Here is a 25,504-nt window from a genome sequence, read left to right as displayed (position 1 = left end):
ATACAAAGTAACACATTGAATTAAATGTGAAATGTTAAAGTAGAAACACTGAAATCGTGTTTTCTTGTAAAGTGATCTTTGTTTTATGTAATAAAAAAATATTTTTTTACAGTGTGGAAAGGAACACAACACAAATCCTGAGAGAAGTTTTTAAGCTTAACCTGACAATCTTAAAAACGGTATATAAAGATGTGGAAAAACAACTTGAAGTGATGCAACAATCAAATCTTAATTTGTGGTCTTCAGTCAGCAAATATTGATAAATGTGATTAATACATTTGTTAAATTAATTGACATATTTAATGTAAGGTAAATTACATTAATTTACAATAATTTAACATTTTAATAGAAATGAATATTATTAATTAATATTACAATGCATACAATTAATTATTAACAATGTATTAAATATTAATAAATATTAATGCAATGCTTATTAATCAATAATATTCAGCGCTGTTAATCGATAAAAAAAATTAACTAATTAATCACATTTTCTTTGTAATTAATCGCAATTAACACAGGTAGGAAATTGAATAAAGTTATCAAATAGTCTGCACTCCATAAATAATAAATGAAATATAGATTAATCCTTATCAAAGCTACAATTTTCTCTGTTACCTTTGTTCTTTGATTAATGACAGACATCACAGCGACTGGTTTATTAGGCTGCTGTCACTTTAAGATCTGACGCGCCGTCACGCGCATCTCATTTTCCAACAGCTCTTTATGTACATTAAGACATTATTTAACTCATTTAAAGGGTTAGTTCACCCAAAAATTAAAATTAGCCCATGATTTACTCACCCTCCAGAGTTATATTAAAAATGTCCTGGCACTTCCCAGGTTTATAATGGCAGTGAATGTTGCTCTGTTTTTGAAGTCCATAAAAGTGCATCTATCCATCATATAACTGCTCCTACTTTATATGAGGCCTTCTGAAGCTAATCGATGCGTTTGTGTAACAAAAATATCCATATCTAAAACTTTATAAAGTAAATTATCTAGTTTCCGGCCGATCGCCTTTCGTATTCAACTTAGAGAAAAAGTGTAGCGCCCGCGCCTCTCACAGTTAAAAATGCTTACGCTACGTCTGACAACATTGCACACCAGTTACGCTCATCAGACGTAGTGTAAGCAACATTCACTGCCATTATAAAGCTTGGAAGAGCCTGGACATTTTTTATTATAACTCCAATTGTGTTCGTCTGAAAGAAGGAGGTCATATGGGATGACTTGAGGGTGAGTAAATCATAGGCTAGTTTTCATTTTTGGGTGAACTAAACCTTTTAAGACTGCTCTTATGAGAATACTTGATAAAAGGGGCATTTTGATTCTGTGTTATTGTTTGTTCAAGCGCGAAAGAGAGTCTGTGCACACAATTCTGGCACACTTCTTTCTGTGCGTTGTGTGTGTGTCAGGACATTCACAGACAGTGTGTTCTCTTCCGTCTTGTCACGCTTGAATGGTTTAAAAGCATTTGCATGAATAAGAGCGTGATCATATAATGTAACACTAGCCAAAGGATGACAGAATAAATGGATGCTGCGCTTATTGCGTTAAATATTTTTTACGTGTTAAACTGAAAAAATGTATAGCACCCGTTAATGCGCTAATAACATTATTAATTAATATTGCAATATGTAATAAATTAATTTCATTTACATTACATAATGTAATTTTTTTTTTTTGACAATTATACAAAAATATATCCATTTATCATCATGTATCGCCATTTATCGCACACAACCGAGGACACTAGAGCTTGTTTACATGCTTTTCACATAATTTCACCATTGAGCAGTGCTGTGAAGTTATTAAAGGAACAAACACCCTGGAATTAAGTGATTTTACAGACTCATATGCTCACGGGCAGGTTATAAAACGTGAGAAAGTCTTACTCTATATAGTTGAGGTGAGCATCAGACCAGTACAGCTTGTCATTGGTGTAGTCAATAGTGAGACCGTTGGGCCACTCGATCTTAGTAGTGATGATGGCCGACTTGTTATTTCCATCCATCCCAACACGTCCAATGAAGGCTTTGTCTCCCCAATCAGTCCAGTATACGTATCTGCACAAAGATGACATTTGATTTAAAAAAAAAGAAAAGAAGCTAAAATGGATTCCAACAATGTAAAGGTCACATAGCTTAAATGCGATTCATGGACCGATTTTTTGCACATTAAGACACAGCAAAGAATGTACTCTTGAAAGAAACTGCTTGTTTTTAGTGTCAATAACAAAATGCTTCAGATGTTTTATACTGCTTTTATTGAAAGTGTTTTTTTAACTTGCTGTATTATCTGTTGTTTCGGAAATGCCACTGAATCACAGTTACAACTGCCGGTAAATTACTTGGGATAACATGAATAAATGAATACATTTACAAAGACAGAATGATGAGAAAGGCTAATAATATTGTATGTGATTACACACACCCGTTGGCATCTCATTTTAAATTACTGCCATCTAGGCGTTGCTTCTGCCCACCCCTTCTGACCAAGAACAGATCCAAATTCTCTTTTGTACCACAAGCCATAAAAGCCTTAAATCAGTCAAAATAATCTAGATGTCCAGCTGGCCTGGTCAGATGCAGGGGTGTATAGTGTATCACATTGTATTGTATTGTTGTATTATATGTCCGATGTCCTGTTTATGTAGTGCCTAGCGATTGTGCCGCAAACCCAATTGCCCCACGGGGACAATAAAGTAATCTACTACTACTACTACACCTTATAGTTAAAATCAAATTTTAAGAGTTAAATCCTGTTCTGTTCACACAGAGTTAATCACCTGAATTCTACAACCAAACTCACTCCTGAAAAATGAAAAACAAAAATTTGAATAACTCCATATAGCGTGTAGAGAACCGAACTGAACAGCTGTTAATTGGCACCATATCGGTTAGATCTAAATTCAACATGTTGTTGTTTTTAGTGTGGTTCAAGTTTCTAATCCTTTTAAATACTATAGACTCATAATATTGGCCAATGCCATAACCCAAATTAAATCAAGAACAATGCATAATGATAGAGTTGTTATATTTTATAATATTTTATTATTAAAAAAATTGTTATTATCGAAATTACATTGTGTTATTATAAATTATTATAAATATTTGTATTAATAATAAACCAATAGTAAAGAAATGCTAAATATAAAAAACATGACATACACACATACACACACACACATATATATATATATATATATATATATATATATATATATATATATATATATACATATACATATATATTATCCAATTTGATAATCTGGAATGTTTGTTTCGCATCGTTTTTCCACAATCCTATTAGAACACATCAGTTAAAGCTACACTATGTAACTTTTCCATCCACTAGAGGTCGCCTGTTCAAAACAAAGGCGTAGTTTGATGACGCCACGTTTGAGCGCAGAATCATGGGACATGTGGTCTTCACCTCACAGCCGGTGGAAAACAGTCAGGATAGGACTCGTGCAGAAATGATGTTCATGGATGCGATTATTAACATTACTGTAGTGAAGCAGAGCAGGACTGAGTGTTGTGTAGCTGAGCAAGGCCGCATGAGCGATTGAAGAGTGGGACTGTTATTATGGCATAATCGCAGGCGGGACTTTTATTATGACACGGTTGCCGGCGCCACTTCCTCTTTTCCAATCATGAGTATGAGGTAACGCAACTCTGTTTATCGTATTAGATATATCTGAGTGTGTTGAAAAGGAAGTTATGACGTTTGCTCGGCGGCTGCTATGGCACTTGTTCACACTGCAGTGAGAGTAAAGTGTTTCACTGAATAAAACCGGAAACCGAGGGTGACGCAGATATGACGCAATCGACAGGCGACTCCCTCAAACGCATAGCTCACACGTCCCGGTTCCTTGGTTAAAATAGCAATTTCTCACGATTTACAAATAGTTGGAAACATTTGGGATATTCTAAGTACTCAATAGGGAGGTGACGGTGAGGAAATTTTCCCACCGGTTAATTGATGTGTGACAACACCGGTAATACCGGTATCACCGGCGGAGGCTTTTAAATCACTAATTCTATCTAACCGAAAGTAACATGCACACGACCGCTCTGAACTGAAAACGCGCCAGTGTTGCGTATTCACACACCGTGAATGACAGCTCGTCTGTAAATGCACGCTCTGTGAGACCATGGGTGCGTCTCAATCAGTTCCCTAGTTCAGTAGTCAGGGCACTGATCAAGCATTGATCAGTCTATGATTGAGATGCACGCCATGAATGAATAACAGTTCGTCCGTAAAGCCTCGTTTATACTCGACGCGCCCGCTCGAGCGCGAGGGTGCGCGCGGCAAAAAGAAATGCGCGCAGTCAGCGTAGCGGAGGCTCGCAATGCGGAGCCAGGCGAAAGTAAACAATGCGCGCTCGGTGCGGCCGTGCACATTTAACTTTCGGTTTTGAATTAGCGCCAATTCGGCTGCGGGTTGCTTGAATTGTGGGTTCATTAGCCTATTATTTTTAATGAAAAACACAACAACAAAACAAATGACAAACTCCCTTAAATAGGCGCTTTTACGTTTCGCTTTGAAACCAAATCTTCCGCGATCATCTCAGTCAGCTGCTCACTCTTAAATCTGATGAATGACTCCTGCCGCTGCCGAGACTCACGGTCGGATCCTGCTTTATTAAGCAGATACGTTCAGTTTTTATTTGTATTGTCTGTTCTCTAACTGAACTAAATTATTTTATTACTATAAAAAAATCAAAAAGACGGTGGGCGGTGCCACGGTGGGCAAGTGATGTAACCGGTGTTGAGTCTGGACACCGGTAACACCGGCAACACCGACTATCGTAGCAAGCCTAGTACTCAACTGAACAAAATATATAACACTGGCCTAGTGGTTTCTGGATATTTTACTGCAAAAATCCTACATAGTTCACCTTTAACAACTACAGATTTAGGCAACTCCTGTATTTATATTTTCTGGCTATCACCAGACCAAGCTCAATTTAAGATTGAACATTGGTCTGGGGAGTCTGCTCTGTATTTTTACTGCACAGGAGGCGTGACAAACAAGCATAATTCAAATGACTCCGTATGCAAATTGGATAGTCCTTCAACCAGACCACAAGAGGCGTGATCAACAGGCATCGATCCATCGCTTCTCTATCCGTCATCGTGTTAAACCCGCCAATAGCGCGCCAGGTGGATAAGCCCGTCTGTGATTGGTTCCCGCAAAAGTGTCATAGAAGCAATAAAAATAAATGTACAGGTTTCCAGATTGAGCTGCAGGGCGAAATCAAATCACCGGCAGATCAGGCTGGGTTTACCCAGTCTAGTATTTATATCTCACTACTAAACTTTTTCAATGTGCACATGGTCACAAAGTTATTTTTCCATAGGAAATTACTTCTATCATTGGTACACTCACCCAAACTTCGGGTGCAGCACAATGGCTCTGGGATGCCCAAAGCAGTATGTGTTATTAACGTCCACACAGTGCTCTGCCAACTTCCTCACAAACCGCCCATCCAGCTCCGACACTTTCATGCAGTTGAGAAAGCTGTCGACCCAGTACAGCTTCCTCCCGACCCAGTCAACCGCCAGGCCTTCTCCATGCAAAACCCCGTTCACCACCACCTCTCGGCCCGTCCCGTTAAAGAACATCCGCTCCAACACCCTCCGACTCACATCAATCCAGTACAAGCGTTTGTCCACGCGGTCAAAGTCCAGGGCGACCACGCTGCTGAGGCCTTGCAGAATGAGAGAATAGGCCTCGCCATCCGTAGAGAGATTGCGCAGATAGTAGCGATTGCTAAAGATCAGGTAGGGGGTGATGTTGCTGTTTTGCCTGCAGCTGCGGCCATCGGGTTCACGGAGGAAGCCTGGCGCGCACTTGCACACGTACGAGCCAATGGTGTTCTCGCACACCTGGCTGCACACGCTGGGCGTGACGAGGCACTCGTCCACATCGTCGCACGTTTTGTTATCGGACATGAGACGGTAACCGGGACGGCAGGTGCAGATGAAGCTGGTAAGTGTGTCGGTGCAGTTGTGGTCACAGTGATGCATGGATGGGTCTGTGCACTCATTGATGCCTGAAACAACATATAGACAATCAGACAGGTGCATCTTAAATTCAGGGTAATAATGCATTTTGTAAGGCTGTCAGTCAATATAAACTACTGGTCAAAAGTTTTGAAAGAAGTTTAGTATATGGAAGCCTGTTTCGGCCACTGAATAAAAAATAAAAAAGGTAATTGCGACTTTATAACTCGCAATCAGGGCTGGACTGATAATCTGGCATACCGGGCATTTTCCCGGTGGGCCGATGCACTTTGGGCCCCAAAATACAAGGTTATTTATTTATTATGCCCCATCATGCAGGGACAGCGGCCCATTGGTTTGTCTTCTGAATTGACAGGCCAAAGCGATAGAGACCTCCCCTCCTTCTCCATATTAGGCGCTGTTTTTTTTTTCTATTGATTGCATGGGAAACTGCAAAAGGCGAATATCCTGACGAACGTGCGCTGCGTTTCTGCTGCTCTATGAAGTGATGAACGCCACTTTGACTTAAACTTAGTTTTATACAGTCGTGTGATATATGGGAACATTACAGGTTCTGTGGTGAATCAGCTGAAAACAGCCGTGACCATGTAAATACATGACGAGGTAAATTGGAAAACGCCAGTACACACAACTGCAAACTTGTCAATCTAGCACCACCACACCTTTATAATAATTTACCTTGCAGCTTACAGTGAAGAATTTACAGTGTTTTGGCAGAAATTTATTTATTAAAAATGTTGCTATTATTACTTACATTAGCCTAAATATTGCAGAATATAAATCACTTTTATAGTGGCTGTTTTTACAATGTGTTTAGAATATTTTTATATATTTTTTTTTTTTTACAAATTCAATAGTTTATTATTTTTTTTACTTATTTTAGAAACCATATACCCACGGTAATGAGGAGCATGGATTTACCTGTGACTACCATGATCTTACAGTTAAACTATAAATAAAATGTCATTAGTTTTTTAGCTTTAAAGCCTGGATCCCATGAATTAAGGACAAAGCTTTTTTCTCTTTAAATGTTTTATGAACTTTTTAATAGTTCTAAATAAACTGAATTAAATGTTATTTCAATGAGCGCCTCATGAAAGATATATATCAGTGTCTTACATTAATTAGGTGTTAATTGTTTTTATAGGGGTAGTTCAACCCAAAATGTGATAATTTACTCACCCTAATGTCATTCCTGAATGAATTTCTTTCTGTGTAACATAAAAGAAAATAATTTGAGTCTGTTTTTTTGTCCATACAATATTCAATGGTAGTCAAACCAAAATGGGTTGGTTGCCAACATTCTTTAAAATATCTTCTTTTGTGTTTCACAGAAGAGAGTAAGTCAAACAGGTTTAGAACAACTTGAGGGTGAGTAAATGCTGATTTTACTTATGAATAAATTTAATAGCAGTAAATTTTATTTAATGCATCCTAGCTCAAAATCAGTGCTTTACTGTCAAGTGCATTTCTGTGTGACAAAAGTGCAATATTAAATTTGTTAACTGCATTTGCAGTAAATTCAATAATATCCATCATTATTTGTCCCTGTCCTAGTTGTATTTATTTACTCGAATTTAAGGCCCTAACCCCAGCAAAAATGTACACAGGGAACTCATGGGCCGGATGGGCTGGGTTTGTCCAGGGCCGAATTTTAGCCCCAGTCCAGCCCTGCTCGCAATTGCAACTTAATATCACGCAATTCTGATTGCCAGATGTAAATTCACAATTGCGAGATGAAGTCGCAATTTTTTATTCTGTGGCGGAAACAAGCTTCCATATTATTATGCTCATCAGAGTTATAATATATTTTAAAATGTAATGTATACTGTAATTATCCCAGTCTTCAGTGTCACATGATCCTTCAGAAATCATTCTATAATGCTGATTTGCATATTATAATGCTGACAAACATTTCTTATTATTATCAATATTGAAAACTTGTAAAACTTGGAAACTGTGATACACTACCATTCAAAAGTTTGGGGTAAGTAGGATTTAATACTTTTATTTAGCAAGGATGCAATAAATTGATCAAAAGTGACAGTAAAGACATTCATAATACTCATATTTCATATTTTCTTTTGAACTTTCTATTCATCATCCTCAAATATTAAGCAGCAAAAACTGTTGTTGACTCAAGAATGAAGTCACGAATGAATCATTCAGTGTGATTTGTAAACCGATTTAACAAGTTTACTGAAAATAATCATTCACATAATAAAAGTTCATTCACAAATCTGACATCACTATTACCTCACAATGCATGTGGCAATTTCTTCAGTTCGATATGTTTTTATGAAATGGATGAAAAATAGAATATAATGCTAGGGAATGTAGTGAAGTAAAAGTAAATGTTTCCCAAAATACAGAATACTTGAAAAATGTATTTAAGTAAAGTAAAGATATGAAAATGCTTTGTTACTGTCCACCACTGGAAACAAGAGGCAGTCCCCTAAATGAAATCCGATCACAAGTGGTCACATGACACAGTGCTTACCACAGCCTTTCTCGTCACTGTTGTCGTTGCAGTCATCATTCCTGTTACTGTCACACACCTCGCTGATCGGCACGCAGTTCCCGTTTTCACAGCGGAAGTCTCCAGGTGGGCAGGTGGGCGCTGGAGTCCTGCACAGGTGATCCAGCTCGTCAGATTCATCCCCGCAGTCGTTGTCCCCGTCACAGATGAAATCCCGCGAGACGCAGCGCCCGTTCTGACAGGTGAACTGGTGTTGTTGGCATGGCTGATAGGTGCAGCCCTGTTCATCACTGCTGTCTCCACAATCATTACGACGGTCACACCTAGTAGACACGAAACGCACATCAGGGATTTATGGGAGAAACTGCTGTTTATTCTTGGAACCAATGTTTTTATTGACACCAAAACAATGTTTACATCAAGTAAGCCTTGTATAAACACTGTAAATTCATCATAAATAGAAAAAAGAGCATCAAATGGTTGATATTCAAATGTAGTTTATTGACCATGCAGTTTTTATGGTGTCAAAAACTGATGCATCGATACTCGAAACCACGATCAGCAATGCAGCGATTGGCTGGCGGCAAGACAGCAATGTAATGACATCATATAATTAAAAAAGCCACCTGCTAAAAAATTTTAAATAAATTCTGGACCTTTATAAGGAAACAAACAAAACGATCAAACCAACATAAAAGTTATAATAGATAAATGTGAAATGTGTGTTTAAAACCCCCCCCCCAAATGATTCCCAATTATTTATATTCATGATTTTATAGTATTTGTACAACCTTTACATTTTTATTTCAATGTTGTAATTAGCAATTCATAAGTTTTTTTAATTAAATTTGAAGCAGATTTGTTACGTGACAGCATTAATTCAAGTTTCTTAAGGGTCAAGATCAAGTTATCTGCTTCTCCTGCGCTGCATCAAACATCCCATAATATCCGTCAACACTCAAATTAATGCACGGCTCAGAGTAACTGTACAGCACATGTGTAAGACTCCAATAAAATTATAAAGCAATTATTCTATCAAAAATAAATCTCTCAATCAAGTGGCTTTATATTATACACAACATTATAATATTATTTTAAAATATCATATTCATTTTTATATTATTTTTATTATTGTTATTATTTAAAATTATTATTGCCCCTGGTTCAGTAAGGAACTCTTGTAATAAAGTAGCAGTGGCTGGGACACATTTTAACTATCAAGGCCACTTAAAAATATGCAATCTAATAAAAGCTGCTCCAGAGCAGGTTTAAGCTTTCGGACCTTGAAAAACCAAACAATCCAAGATCATGCCAAATCGTCAACAATCAAATTCAGCTAACCAAGTTAGCGACGTACGAAGAATAGACCCCAGTTCTGCATGTTAGTTATCCGAAACTTCAACATTAAAAAATCTGCATCATCAATAAAAAGCAATATTTGTCTCTCTACTATCTCTAACTTTAGCACCATGAATGAGCTTCTCTTATCTACACATAAATTGCCTGTGAGGAGGTTGCATTCTTTGCATCTCTTACAATACATCTGCAGCCTTTTTTGCTTTACATGCAATTCTAACCTGTAGGAGTTGCGGATGCAGAGGCCGTTGTTGCAGGTAAACTCGTTGGCGGAGCAGGGCCTACGAGTGCAGTTCTGGTGCTCATCGAATGCGTCCGAACAGTCAGCGTCTCCGTCACACACCCAGTCCCGCGGGATACACTTCCTCTGAGGAGGCCTGTTATTTATACAGGTGAACTCTTGAGGAGAGCAGGTGCGATTAGCTGCGTGTTTGAGACGAAACAAGAGGCCAGAATTACTAAAATTATACAATTTTGTAAACCATTTATGTTCAAATCAACGTAACATTTGCAAACAAATAGTGTGGCTGTGAATTCCATTACGGCTCTGCAGCAAAACTTTGGGGGCTGACTACCTAGACAGCATTTTAAGGCATCACAGGTTCCAATGCAATGGATGTTCCAAACAAAAGGTGAAAGGCTTATGCTGCGTTCTCATAAGATACCTTATTCTGACCAGATTCGAATGCCTCCTTCATATCACACAGAAAACTATACAATAATGAACTACAAGTTTAGTGAAAAAAATTGTCCAAGATGGCAGATGAAGTGAGAGTAATGTAGACAATATTAAATAATATTTTTCACATTGACTGCATTAATACATTTCATTATTAAATAACATTTTCATTATTTATTAATGAATTAGTGGAAAAGTTTATCCAAGATGTCTGACGAAGGGAGAGTAAAGTAGACTATATTCAATTATAATAATTGTATTAAGCATATATATATATTTATATATATTATTAGATAAAGAAAAGTGGAATAGAATAAAAATGGACTATAATATTTGTGAAGGATATATATTTTCATGCTTTTTTTGTCATACATCATGAAGTCAAACAACAGTAAGTAAAATCTCAATACGAACTCATCAAATTCTTCTATATTATCGATCTATCGATTCACATTCAATTTACAGCTCTTTCATCTTATGGTATGCCAAAAATTAGCTAATTTGTGTCTATTTTTACTCCTCCTATGGAAATGTTTGAGACTTTTTTGATACTTCAATTGAAAACTCATCGGCTATGACAGGGCAACCTCTGGAGAACTGGAGAGGACAGAGAGTGTTTAAGAGCTGATCCAGCGGGAGCAGTCATCTAAGACTCTCACAAAGCAGTGAGTGAGGCAGGAGAAATTAGGAATGCAGACTCCTTACACAGAGGCTTCAGACCTCAGCCACGAGCTAGAGATCCCCCATCCAATCAGCTGCCAGTGATTCTTGTGTGATTCTCAAGACCATGTTCTTCTTTCTTTATGAGAAGATAAATTATGAAAAGTGTTTTTTGTTCATTTGTTCTGAATTTATGAGAAGTGTTTTTTGTTATTTTTGAATAATTTTCATCAACAACATTTTTTCACTGACGAAAACGAGACGACAACTAAATAAAAAACAAAAAATATGACGAAAACCTATTGACATTTTTGCCAATGAATAAAAGTGAGGCGAAAATGTTAGGGAGGGACAATTTGGGAAATGCTCCAGTATGAACTGATGTCCTGTGTGGTAGATGCTGGATACATTTGAATTGTAACATGCTGATCAACTCGGCGGGACATAATTAGGCATTCACTTGCTGTATGTCTCAGAAAACTTTCAAAAAAGTGTGGGACAGTGGGAGAAAGAGTAGAGCAGGCATCTGGATAAATCTTTAAAAGTGTGATGACACGAAAGAGAGCTCAATTCAGTCCGGTTTTCTTTGCGAGCACAGAAAGCCGCTTCTCAGACGTTAACGCACGAGAGCTAAGAGCACAGAGCTTTCTTTCACGTCTTTTCATGCTTGAAATACACAAAATTACGTCAAAACGTCCCTTAAGATATATATATTTACGTAAATGCAGTCGGTTATGTCTTAAGTGAACGTAAACAGTTGGGAGAATATCGGCCGTGTATCAGTGTATTGGATCCGTGTATTCGGTCTTTAGCTGTATTTTGGGACTTAAGCTTATTCATTGTATCCCCCAGAGTTAGATAAGTCCATACCATTCTCATCTCCTTGCGTGCCACAGCTCTGTCTGACGCACCCACCGCTAGCCTAGCTTAGCACAAAGACTGGAGGTAAACCTGCTGCGTCGGTCTTAGTACATGATGTAACTATACACATCACAACATGTTGGCGTTATTTTGTCACTTATTGAGCAGTAGGCTAGCTGGAGCCGTTTACCTCCAGTCTTTGTGCTAAGGCTAGTGGTGGGTGCGTCAGACAGAGTTATGGCACGCACGGAGACTTATCTAACTCTGGGGGATACAATGAATAAGCTAAAGTCCCAAAAAGTAGGCGTGTTCCTTTAAAGTAACAGCAGTCTCATAACCTGCTGCTTTCCGTAATTAATGCTAATCAAACAACAAAAGAAAAAGAAAAAAATCACTCAATGCTTTTGACTGAATAACTTTGAACTAAAACTAAAACAATTCAGATGGTTAAAATATGACTAAAACTTAATGGCATTTTAGCCATAAGATTATGCCTAAAAGTAACAAAAAATTTGCAGTCAAAATTACTGCCACCAGCACCCTAATACACTTATGGACTGAGAGAGACGAGAGAACAGAGAGGAGGAAAACAGGTGCAGAGAGGAAGGACTAGAGAAGAGAGACGATACAAGAAGACAAAATGTAGCCAAAAAAAGGATGAAACAATTAGGCCTGGTTTCACAGACAGGGTTTAGATTAAGCCAGGATTAGGCCTTAGTTAAATTAGAACATTTAAGTAGCTTTTATAAACGTGCCTTAGAAACATTGGTGTGCATCTTGAGACAAAACAATGGCACTGACATAGTTTAAGATATGCCAGTTCAAGTTGTTTCAGTTAAAACAGCTCAAACATGCATTTTAGTCTGGGAAAAGCCTAAGCCTTGTCTGTGAAACTGGGGGGGAAATAATAAAAAAGTTAGTTTGTAGTAACTTGGTTAGTTTGTTTGAAAAGGTGGTCTTGGGTTCATAAATAAGAATAAATAATTACAGCTAAAATATTACATTGTATAAATAAATAAGAGATTCAAGAATGTAAATTATATTATATTATATTTAGTGCTGGGCAAGCGATTAATCGCATATATATAAACAAACACTCCTTCATGTATATATTTAAGAAATATTTTCTTATAATATTGCCTTTCCTGTAGCTCAAACAATAAAGTGTGGCACTAGCAATGCCAAGGTCATGAGTTCGATTCCCAGGGAAAGCAAGAACTGACAAAATGTAAAAATGTGTACCTTGAATGTAAGTTGCTTAGGATAAAAGGGTCTGCCAAATGCATAAATGTAAATGTATATACTATATATATATTTTATCTTGTAAATACATATTTTATTTATAAATATAACATGTTTTTCTTAAATATATACAAGCATGTGTGTAGTGGATTCGAGGCGAATTCAGGTTTGGACCGAGCAGTACTGACCACAGTTGTGTCTCTCGTCCTCATCGCTCATATCCCCACAGTCGTTGTCTCCATCACAGATCCAGGACGAAGCGATGCACCTTCCGTCATCGCAGCGGAACTGCTCAGAGTTGCAGGTCCTCACCATGGTGGCTGTAGGGATCAAACACACCGCAGTGAGCCACGGATCAAGAAGAAGCAGAAGAGCGACCTGCCCGAGGGCCATGTCTCACTCTGATCTCAGAGGGAACTAAGGAACATGCGGCCTACGTAATCCATTTAACCATTAAATCCCATCCTGAACAGCCAGAAACGTGGCTGAGGGCTTGGATTCCACAGGCAGAGGAATTCTGGGAGAGAATAAGCATTCCTCTCTCTAGTGTCCCGTTTGAACAAAAGACACCGAGGGGTGCTGTGATTAACGGGACAAAAGCGAGAGGATGGGGCAGTGTGTGTGAGAGGAGGGGGCAGAGAATGTCAAAGGAAGGGCCGGTGTCTGTGTGAGGGCTTTTCTGCTGAACGTCACTTTGGAGGAATGTGACACACAATAGAGGGCTGGCCTGACCACTGGCATCATAGACACACACCCAAATACACCAGACAGTTAAAGGCACTTCAGATACCACTGAAGTGTCATTCAGAAAAGCAAACCTTTTTCATATTATTGTAGCTTCTAGTTGTTTGATATCATTGGTCATTCCTGAAATATAGCACGTTTTAGTTTATAACACTTATATTTCTATAAGGGTATATCAGACTATAAGATAAATCCTTGTATTGTAACAAAAACCTATAAATGATCAATTTATAAAGAGATTATTTTTGAAACACTTCTGTTAAAAAAAAAGATTAAAAAAAAAAGTTACATTTCCTAAAAAATAAACATAAGTTGGGGGTGCCAAAAATGACAACATCCACACCAAAGTAGTGAAATAATTTAAAATTCAACCCTATATTCACTTAACTGTGATAAATGAAAATGATCTAACACACTCCCGTTTAGAGTTCTCTTAGAGTTTTCTTAAAATAAAATAAAAAGATATTAATACTTTTATTGAGCAAGGATGCATTAAATTAATCAAAAAGGACCATAACGACATTTATTAATGTTACAAAAGATTCGTATTGAATTTGCTGTTATTGAACTCAAAGATTTCATCAAAACAATGTGGCACGATTTCCACAAAAATATTAAACAGCACAACGGAAATATGTTCAACATTGAAAATAATAATAATTGTTTCTTGAGCAGCAAATCATCATATTAGAATGATTTCTGAAGCATCATGTGACACTGAAGACTGGAGTAATGATGCTGAAAATTTTTAATTGTAATTGTAATAATATTTAATAAAATATATAAAATATTTCTTATTTTATTTTATCAAATAAAAGCAGCCTCTTTCAAAAACACAAAAAAAGTATACCAAAACCCCAAACTTTTGAACAGTAGTGTATGATATCTAATATATTAAGATTACCTACATTTTTGGGACATAAAAATACATTGCATAGCAGGAATCGCCCATATATCAGTTTTTCACAAACTTTCTGATGTAGGCTATTGAATAAATTAAAGCAAACAAAATTATAAAGTAAATCCTTATTGAACCTTATTGATGCAAGGGTCTAAACATCATAAATAAATAAAAATATGCATTTGTATGGTCATTTACACTAGCAAAATACAAGAAAAAGAAGCTCTGAGACTCACAAAAACCTACAGTCTTTTGTGAGGGCATTTTTCACAGACATGGCAAATTGCCACACACATGCTGGTCTGAATTACTACATTTTTAGTTCTGTTTCTGCCTACTCAACCAGTTTCTTGAACACAACGTCAGCCTCATCTTTCCACTGTTTGACTGCATGCATCACCAGTGGAGCGTAACATGAGGGGTTGGGGGGGCAACATCATTTCCCTGCAACTTCAATGCCCTCCATTACCATGGTAACCAATGAGGCAGGATACCCATCATTAACTCACCACCCAAAAACATGGCCAACGGTTTCCCTTGATAAACACAGCTTTATCCTCACATCACAGTGTTTTCATAGTTTTTCCCCCAGTAAAGTGGTTCATACAGGGTCCAAAATGTACCTGGACGAATGCCTGATAAAAAAATGATATATATATATATATAGCTGTATATATAGTTATGTGTAGTACTTACTGCAGGTAGTGGGCTCATCAGAACCATCATTACAGTCTGTACCACCATCACAGTACCAGTGCCCGGGAATACAGCGTCCGCTCGAACAGCGAAACTCATTCTGGGAACATGTAGATGTGGCTGAGGAGTGAAGAACACAGTTGGTTAGAGATAAACCAACACTAAAGCCGAGGGTTAAATCAATCAGTCAGCCTTAAATTACAAACATGGGTCACTTTTCCCCTTATTTTTTTTCCATTTTTACAAACTTTATAACTATATCAGGAATTAACGTGAATGTGTTGGGTCGTTTGAACACCTTTATAATGATCATGTTAGTTGATATAACGCACCATGAGTTTGCATTGCAGTTCAGAGGATCTGTCGGATTTACATCACTAGATTCATAAATTTTTCACAAAATACATACAAGTAAATGTCCAGTGAACTGGGAGAAGAATAGAGTAAACTTTATTATTTCATACACAATGTGTATCTGATATGAATAAAACACTTCTAACTACAGCATCTAACTAAAATAGAACTATTACTTTTTTGTAATTTTGACAATTATGTCACTGAAATTTTCATATTTTGTATTACTATTAAAAATATTGGCATTCATTTTATAATAAATAATAATTTTATATTATTTAATATAATACAGAAACAACATTTTACATAACATTAGCTGTGCATGGTAAACCATAGAACATTAAAGGGATAGTTCACCCAAAAATGTAAATTCTGTCATTAATTACTCACCCTCATGTCGTTCCAAACCCGTAAGAATTCATCTTCAGAACACAAATGAAGATCTTTTTGATGAAATCGGAGAGCTTTCTGACCCCTCAATTGACAGCTATTTAATTAACACTATCAAGGCCCAGAAAGGTAGTAAAGACACGATAAAATAGTCCATGTGACTCCAGTGGTTCAACCTTAATTTTATGAAGTGACGAGAATACATTTTGTGCGCAAACAAAATAACGACTTTATTCAACAATTTCTTCAAGCCTGTGTCAGACTCTTACGCTGTTGACGTAGTGTAAACAGTGCAGCGCTTCTAAGTTATACGGCAGAACAACTTGTGTGCACGCTTCGTGGTGCTCACGTGAACAGCGTCAGCCAATGGTAAGCCGCCAATGGGGACCAGCATTTTTTTGGCTACCTACATATTAAAAAATATCTTCTCTTGTGTTCAACAGAAGAAAGAAACTCATACAAGTGTGGAACAACTTGAGGGTGAGCAAATGATGACAGGATTTTCATTTTTGTGTGAACTATCCCTTTTAACTCAAATTAAAAGTTGAATTTATGAACCTAACCAACAGGAGCGAGGGAGAGGGTGGGATGGGGAAACTCACCACAATGCGTCAGGCTCTCATCACTGTTGTCTCCGCAATCATTATCTCCATCACACAGGTACGAGCGTGGGATGCAGATGTTGGTGGTCTGGCATTTGGTGTGCTCTGGCTGGCATGTCCTCTCAGCTGTGTTTTATAACAAGGAGAAGCCGTTATGAATAGCTTAAAATCAATTTATGAGACTATATCATATAAACGCTTGTAAAATTAGGCTGTTTATAGTTGAAAAGCAACTTTTGTAACATACCACAGTTCTGTTCATCTGATGTCCCGTTGTCGTAACAATTGTTAATTCCATTGCAGACATATTCCCGTGCAATGCAGCGACCATTATTGCAGCTGAACTCGGTGTTGGGGTCGCAGGGGAGGAACAGGCAGGTTGTCTCGTCGCTGTTATCGCCGCAGTCATTATAGTGATCGCAGCGGTAGTGATACGGCACGCAACGGCCATTTCCACATGTGAACACGGTGGGCTCGCAGGTGTGAAATGCTGCCATGCACAGATAATAAAAACAATCATGTTGACAAGCAGAAAATGCTGAATGAACTAACAGGAACTAGTGGAACTCACCGCCTACCTCCTCTATCTCTCTATTTAGTTTACCTGAGAGTGAAATGAATGCTGCCGCTTGTGGGACTGCATGTCAAAGAGAGAGCGGTGCATTGTAGAAGAGGTTAGTATGTTTATGAATGGTTATTACATTTTGTCTAGTCTAAGACTACTGTTCCAAATCCTAGTAAGCTGCCTTGGTGTCTGCTGACTCTGAAATTATTTGAATAAAAATTGCCGTTAACATGCTAAGCTAACAATTTCAGTGCACTGATAAGCATAAACCCAGTTAACAAAAATGTATTCTAAGAATGTTTCGCAATTGTTTCCATTAAAGGGGTACTTCACCGCTGGAAAGATGAATGTGAAATTATTTTAGAAGTTGGTGCCTTCTAGACTGAGAAAAGCCAGAAAATGTATTTTTGGCTCATATGGATGAAAGACAACAACTCCCAGAATGCACTTGCTTCACTGCTTACAAGGCCACTCCCAAGCCACGCCTACCGGTTACATCACTTGCCCACCGCGGCACCACCCCACTGTCGTGTTCATTTTTATAGAAATAAAATAATTTAGTTCAGTTAGAGAACAGAAACTACAATTAAAAACTGAACGTGTCTGCTCAATACAGCAATACGAGCCGAACGAGAGTCGCAACACAAACACAGCAGGAGTCAGATCTCCGCAAGATGATCGCGGAAGATTTGGTTTCAAAGAATTGGTGCTAATTCTAAACCGAAACTAAAATGAGCACGGCCGCCCGGCATTCATTCACGGCCGCATTATCATTCACTCACGGCCTCAAAGTCAGTCAAGGTGCGTGTCCAGTTTTCAGTTCATGCCTATGGAAGCTTAACTTCCATAGGAATTCATTGAGAACACTCGCTTTGCTCCGCACCGCTCCATTATGAATGCCCGAGCGGCCGTTTGCATTTACATTCTGTGACTGAGATCCCACCCCTATGGGCGGGTTGAAAACACACGGAACTAACTCCTACTACTGGCTGTAGTCTCTAGCCTCTGGCCAAATAAGCCTCCGATAACGATATTTGCATCATCTGAGGCTTTTTTTTCTCAGGAATAAAATACATAAATCTCTAATAAAGGATATGAGGGGGGGGGGGGGGGGGGGGGCACGATCATTCAAATATAATACCGGGTTTGTACTGATACAAAGCTTAATGCTAATCCCTGAAGTACCCCTTTAAGTTATGAAAATGTTATTTCTGAATGTTCTCTGAACATTCGAAACGCCCATTTTCCCAGTTTCAAAATACATTTCCATAAAATCCTTATTAGATTTGTATCTGTTTTTCAGTTCTGAATTAATTCTAATTATATTTATGATCAACATGAATTGCATTGATTTTTGCATGTAGCTTGTTGCAATGCGTTATGGCATTATTGTCTCTGCAAAACATACATGTGGTACTGCCTTAGAATTTGGCCAAAAGAAGGTGCCTAAAAAAGCAGCAAAATCATGTTAACTAACTATGTAGGCAGAACACAAGGTTTTGGAACAAAGCTTTTATCTACACGTGAATAGAGGTAAGCAAGAATACACACCAAAAACGAAATTACTCTTGGATCCTGGAGCAAGAGATTTGAGCAGATTGTGCAAGTAAGAAAAAAGCAAGAACAAATATGTTAGTGAAAGATAGCGCCGCAGTGCAGGAGAGGAAAATTCATTCACTGGCAAACAGAGATGGTCAGTCAGTGACGGAAAGACTTAAACATAGATATTGTCAACATTATGCTAAGTTATGCACATGCAATATCAATTTTAAGTTAAAAAGTGCATCATTAATTGTCAGTTTGGGTGAATTCCTCTTGAAGTGAGCACTCTAAGGGTCTTAAGCATTGCGGCCTCATATTAGCACATTTGGCACACCATTTATGAATCCTCTGGCACATATTCTGAATCAATAAACTGTATCTACATAATACTGAAAAGATTTGAAGTCCTCTGTACAAGATGACAACATGTAAGCAGCAATGCATCTCACCGCACACTCTCTCGAGTTCATCACTGCCATCCCCACAGTCATCATCGTTGTCGCATTTCCACTGGGCGCGGATGCAGCGGCCGTTCATACAAGTAAACTGTCCCGACTGGCAGCGTGTCCCATTGTCAGGGATGCAGTATTTGTTGTCGGCCAGATACCAGCGGCCCTCGGCGGGACACTGACACTCTGCTCCCTGAGGGCCTGATGCATTTTAAATCAAAGTGCTTAATTTCACAATGTATGCGTATTAAAAATATTAAATTTTAAAGATACTATACAAATTATATTGATGGTATAATTTATATATATATATATATATATATATATATATATATATATATATATATATATATATATATATATATTATATATATATATATATATATATATATATATATATATATATATATATATATATATATATATATATATATATTTACACAATATATTTTTGTTCAAAATAGATGTAAGCTCTGTTCCAAAACCTAATGAGCTGCCTATGTAGGCATCATAATGTGCACTCCAGAGCCAAAGATAATCCAAAAATAATTAAATTCTAAGGCAGAATCACATGTTGAGCTTCTGCCTATGTAGAGTGCTCTAAATGAGTCAACCAATGAGGTTTTATTTCAGTACACAGCAATGCAGCTCACTAGGTTTTGGAACAGAGCCTTTAGAGCAGGGGTCTCCAAACTCGGTCCTAGAGGGCCGCTGTCCTGCAGAGTTTAGCTCCAACCCTAAATAAACACACCTGAACCAGCTAATCAGTGTCTTATGCTGCGTTCCAGTTAGGTTTTTGAGCCTGTAAGTTACAACTTCAAACCACGACTCGCAACTTTGTAGCGTTCCAGGCAAAGTCACGCCAAACTGCCTGAGCTCAAGGAATCGTGTGGTAGCTAGATGTAAACAAAGCATGGCGGACCGTATGAGGCTTATGCTAAATTTACAATAATTTCTATCACCAAAGGTGCTTACTTACTTGCTAATTTGAGGGAAACGGAGGGGAAAAATGGCACACGGCAAGAGAAGCTGTTATACCTTTTATTTAACATTAATTGTATATTTGTCTCATAAACACCGCATCTGTACTTGGCTGTCATTGTTGTTTCGTGAGCTGTGTGACGTCAGATCTCGTAACTGGGAGTACATCGATCTAGTACGAGTTCACGGGTGGGAAGTCATGGGTTTGACTGACGTTCCAGTGCACTTCCACGGGTAGAAGGTTGTAAAAACACGGGTTACCGGTTGCCTGGAACGCGGCATTACAAGGGCCTAGTAAGACACTGATTAGCTGCTTCAGGTGTTTAATTGGGGTTTGGAGACCCCTGCTTTAGAGCATAATGGCTTTAATTTTTTTGAAATGTGAACCTACCTGGGGTGCAAATATGGCTGCAACCCCCGTTGAATTGTTCGCAGGGACTGCTGCACTGCTGCTGTTTGCTGTTGGATAGCACGTGGATGTCCATGGGCCGTGATGGAAGGTTCTGTAGCATCACCCTCTGGTCGGACCCATCATGCTTGTTTGCACGGTAGATGCTGCGTGTGTTCCAGTCCGTCCAGTAGATCTGCTGACCATACACTGTCATTGCAAATGGGTAGATGGCGGTGCTTACGATGATCTCACGGTTACTGCCGGTGAGTGAGCACCTCTCAATCTTCTGTCTGCACGGAGAGAGAACACCAGGAAACCTTTCCTTAACATTATGTAGCACAAACAGTGCAGGAGAAGTGTTGCTAGGTAATAATACCAATAGTGTCTTGATATGAAACTATAGATCTTACAAACTGGCATCTGCCCAGTACAGCCTCTGATCGTCATAGTCCAGTGTCAGACCATTTGGCCACACCAGACTAGTGTTGACAATCTCTGTCCTGAAGTTTCCCCCCAGAGTCGCACGCTCTATCTTTGCGTTGGTTCCCCAGTCGGTCCAGTACATATACCTGACCCCATACAGAAATAGAAATGCATTTAAATTAAATGAGAAAATGGCTCATTAAACAACTAAATCACAGACCAACTGAATCACAGACTCACCCTCTACATGGATCGAGCATGATGGCTCTGGGTCTAGGCACCTGTGCTACAACAGTCCTCTGAGATCCATCCACTGCCATGGAGCTGATGGTCTGGTTAATGTAATCACTGTAATAGATCCTCTTATTGATCCAGTCATAGGCGATGCCATCAGGAGCTCCCAGATCTCCACAGAGAAGAAATCAAAGATATATAAACATTTGCTAGTAAAACATAACATGCAGTCTATTATATGTAGCAAACATCTATCTACTGCCTAGTAACAACCATAGCAAAAACCTCAACAATCGCGACACAACCAATTAGAACTCTTTAGAAATGCTTAGCAGTGCCCTGTACTTCTTTTTATCACTTTTATCACCCAAAATACCTTGGCAACAATCTAATAAGCAACCACAATGGCCCTGTCCCAAATAGCGCACTTGCACTTACGGTCTTGTGGACTTACAATGGCCGTCACATGCTTGTGATGACCGTAGGGCGTCCCATTGGTCATTTTAGGGCGTTTTCACACCTATAGAACGTTTGTTTGGTTTAATTGAATTTGTTACAATGTTTCATTTTCTTCTTGGCTCGGTTCACTTTCACAAGGCAACCTTTCAAAGCATACCAAAATGTGTTTATGCAAGTCACATGCAAGTACAGCTGTCCTCTTATTGGTCAGTGTTTCCTCTGCATCATCCATCATGATTGACAAGTTCGCTCCATGAGCTTAATGTGGCTTTATTTGTAACCGTTGAGAGTCAAACACTATACAAATGTAGCCGTCATTCCCACTTTATACTACATTCATATTTATACTGCAGCAAATGCATATTAATACTGCAGCGCTGTCTAGAGGTTGACTGCATCAAGACACGCAAACACTATACAAAGGTTATAATGCAGCTAGAGCAGGAATCAAAGCTTCATCGGGACTGCATTCTCGCATAGAGAAGCGCAATTACACAACATTTTAAGATGAAGAGGTGCTGTTTTGGTTTTAAACTGTGATAACTAATATGCTCACTCACAGAATCAGACACTACTGCTTTTTATATAGCACATTTTCTGTTATGAATTATAATACCATTTGGTTCGTTGGTCCGTTGGGTCGGATTGCTTTCATACCTCAAGCAAACCGTCCAAGAGTTTGCGTTTTGGTGCGGATCCAAGTGCGAATGTCGTATTTGCATATGCCTAAATGAACAAGGGAGAAAAGGCACCAGGTTCCAAAACAAAAGGTTTCAGATGGGTGCTCGCGAACACCCCCTTTCTGATCGATATGCGCCCTTGGTTTACACTTTTGCCGAGCCTGCACTGGTGCGAGCTCCGCAGCAGACTTATACCCGATAGCGACAGTGAAATATTTTTTTATATTTCTTCTTTAAGATATTGAGATAGGGGTGTTACAACATATTTTGTCATCGCATTACAAAAATGCAACAATATGTGGATAGTGACAATCTGTATTGTATATAGTTCACCCAAAATTTATATTTCTGTGTGAGAAAAAAATTTGTTTTAGTGTCAGTACTACATTTAACTACTTATATAATATTAAATATAATGTATAATAATGTAATGGGGGAATATTTGTGGGACCTGATAATGACAAATGTCTTATATTACCAGTAAAAAGTGGCCTAGGTTATTTTTAAATATATCTAGTGACAGAGTGAAAGCATATTCGTCTAAAATAATTCTGTATTTTCAGCTTCAGAATCATGAAAAATTTTATTTTGGTGTCACCGTTGTCCTGTGCATTGGGTTACCCGCACAAAGTCCAAGCCTGTTAATTTCCAACCACCAATGTAATACCAAACGTAGCATTTTAATCAACAGAACATTGTTTGTTAACATTTTACCATATGCCTTGGAATATCGCAATAATATTGTATCATGAGTTCAGTATCGTGATATGTATCGAATCGCGACATGGGGGTTACACCCCTACTCTGAGGTCTTAGAGGGCTTATCAGGGCTTCTCAGACTGCTTTTGCACATTTTTTTGCACAAATTCTACAGTGACAGAAGAAATACATGATCCCAAATTACTCCAGAACATTGTATCTGCTCCAGTTAAAATTCAAAATGACAATAACAAACATGTGCATTTGCTGCCTGTGAAAAAAAAACGTATCTCATGTGTTTTTTCTTTTTTATATTTCACATTAAAAGAACAAGTTGGCTTATATGGTAAATAAGATCCAAATAACCTCCAGACTGCAAACTAACCATTGTAAAATGTAAATGTCATGCAAGATACTTTGTCAAGCCAACATTCAAATATTGCCGTAATTACCTTTCCTTTTCTAGCTGAACCTGCAGTGTCAGAGTGCATTAGGAGTTTAAATCAGCAGCTCACCTGAGGCCACCTCTGAAGCAGGAGAGGTAGGTGAAGCCAAAGTAATGAAGCTAATCTTGCTCTGGCCCGCTCCCGAGCTCTGGGTGAAATAGATCCTGCCATCCAACCGGTCAAAATCAAGGGCTACCGAAGTCCGGGGAACGTTAACCACGGGAAACGGCAGCGAGTGATCCTCTGGATCCAGCCGCAGAGATCGTACAGTGCTTTCTGTCGTGTAAATGAGGTAGTCATCCCGGGATACCACACAACTGCTGCCATCCGCAGCTAGATTCCCAAAGGCACACAAACACTTCCTCGTCGGAGTTCCCACAATGGCGAAACAGAAGTGAGCACAGCCGCCGTTAGACTCCAAGCAGGGGTTGTTATTGAGCTCGTGGGCCGAACTTGGCTGCATTCTCTGGTCAAAGATGGTGACGTCCCGAAGCATGTTGAGGTTGTCTCTGATCACGAGCGGCTGGTCGGTCGCGCCTGGCTGTTTGCTGGCTTGGAAGACTTTCTTCAGGTTTCTGTCCACCCAGATTACACTCCCCTCAAACACTGTGACGCCATATGGAGTCGGATATCGACTTCCGTACCGTACGACCTCCGTCTCGCCCCCCTCGGGCCGGACTCTTGCGATCATGTCCAGGGAATCGTCCACCCAATAGATGTATCCGTCTCGGTGGTCCAAAGCCAACCCCCTAGGGGTGATGATGCCTGAAGAAACCAGCACTGTCCGGTTGGAACCGTCTAGAAAAGCCCGCTCGATTTTGGGGGTCTGTCCATAGTCGGCCCAGAAGAGGTATCTGTTCATGGGGTCCACCACAATATGACGTGGCATGTCTACTTGGGTTTTGAGAAGAACGCGACGGAACGTGGTATTGAGTCGAATGACTTCAATGTACGTCTCAGTCAAGAAGGCATTGGTGAAATAGAGGTTTCCTGTGGAAAAACAAAATACAACAATGTGTAGTAGCACAAAAAGCTTAGAAACTCAAAGTGCACGAAATTCACACAAAATGCTTGGACACTCAATGAGAGATTAAGGGGCGCACACACACAGGAAGTGTCCTTGCATTCTGTTTAGGCTACTTTTTAACTGTTCAAGTTCCAATGCATCCGTTTTTTTTTAGCTTTTTGCACCATGAGCCCAAGAGGGTTGCGTTTTAAAGATGTCATGTAAAGTTATAGCCCTTTATGAATTTTCTTAGAAAAGAGTCGAATAATAAGATGTGCAGAAATAATATCTGCAACAAAAAATATAAAATTGTAGACATGATTAAACAAAAAGTATATAAAGTAAAACTAAACTTGGATTTGATATGCCTTACATAAACACTATGGGATACTTAATTTCTATTTCAAATAAACGCTCTTCTCTTTCATCAAAGAATCCTGAAAAAAATGCATCATGGTTTCCACAAAAAATATTTAAAATGTTTCCGTATTGGCAAATTAGAATCATGAAGAATGATTTTTGAAGGATTATGTGACTGAAGACTGGAGTAACAATGCTAAGAAATTCAGCTTTGCATCACAGGAAGAAATTACATTTGAAATAATATTCAAATAGAAAACAGTTATT

The 25,504-nt window shown here is 38.6% G+C and overlaps 1 protein-coding gene across 1 annotated transcript in view; it reads right to left on the bottom strand.

The window, feature by feature from the left end:
• lrp2a (low density lipoprotein receptor-related protein 2a) overlaps positions 1-25,504 on the bottom strand; it is a gene marked incomplete at its 5' end in the record, with an annotated part of 148,918 nt that overhangs the window by 42,909 nt on the left and 80,505 nt on the right. The window contains 13 exons of the mRNA XM_079821156.1: positions 1,902-2,072; positions 5,401-6,067; positions 8,539-8,840; positions 10,095-10,296; positions 13,504-13,635; positions 15,657-15,776; positions 17,003-17,128; positions 17,250-17,492; positions 19,493-19,759; positions 20,931-21,220; positions 21,341-21,499; positions 21,594-21,759; positions 23,941-24,861. Of these exons, the coding sequence (XP_079677282.1) occupies positions 1,902-2,072; positions 5,401-6,067; positions 8,539-8,840; positions 10,095-10,296; positions 13,504-13,635; positions 15,657-15,776; positions 17,003-17,128; positions 17,250-17,492; positions 19,493-19,759; positions 20,931-21,220; positions 21,341-21,499; positions 21,594-21,759; positions 23,941-24,861 (3,766 nt within the window). The remainder of the gene's footprint in view (positions 1-1,901; positions 2,073-5,400; positions 6,068-8,538; positions 8,841-10,094; positions 10,297-13,503; positions 13,636-15,656; positions 15,777-17,002; positions 17,129-17,249; positions 17,493-19,492; positions 19,760-20,930; positions 21,221-21,340; positions 21,500-21,593; positions 21,760-23,940; positions 24,862-25,504) is intronic.

This window comes from Gobio gobio (genome assembly GCF_949357685.1).
Source record: "Gobio gobio genome assembly, chromosome: 7".
Lineage (NCBI taxonomy): Eukaryota > Metazoa > Chordata > Actinopteri > Cypriniformes > Gobionidae > Gobio > Gobio gobio.
This window is presented reverse-complemented; position numbering and strand designations above follow the sequence as displayed.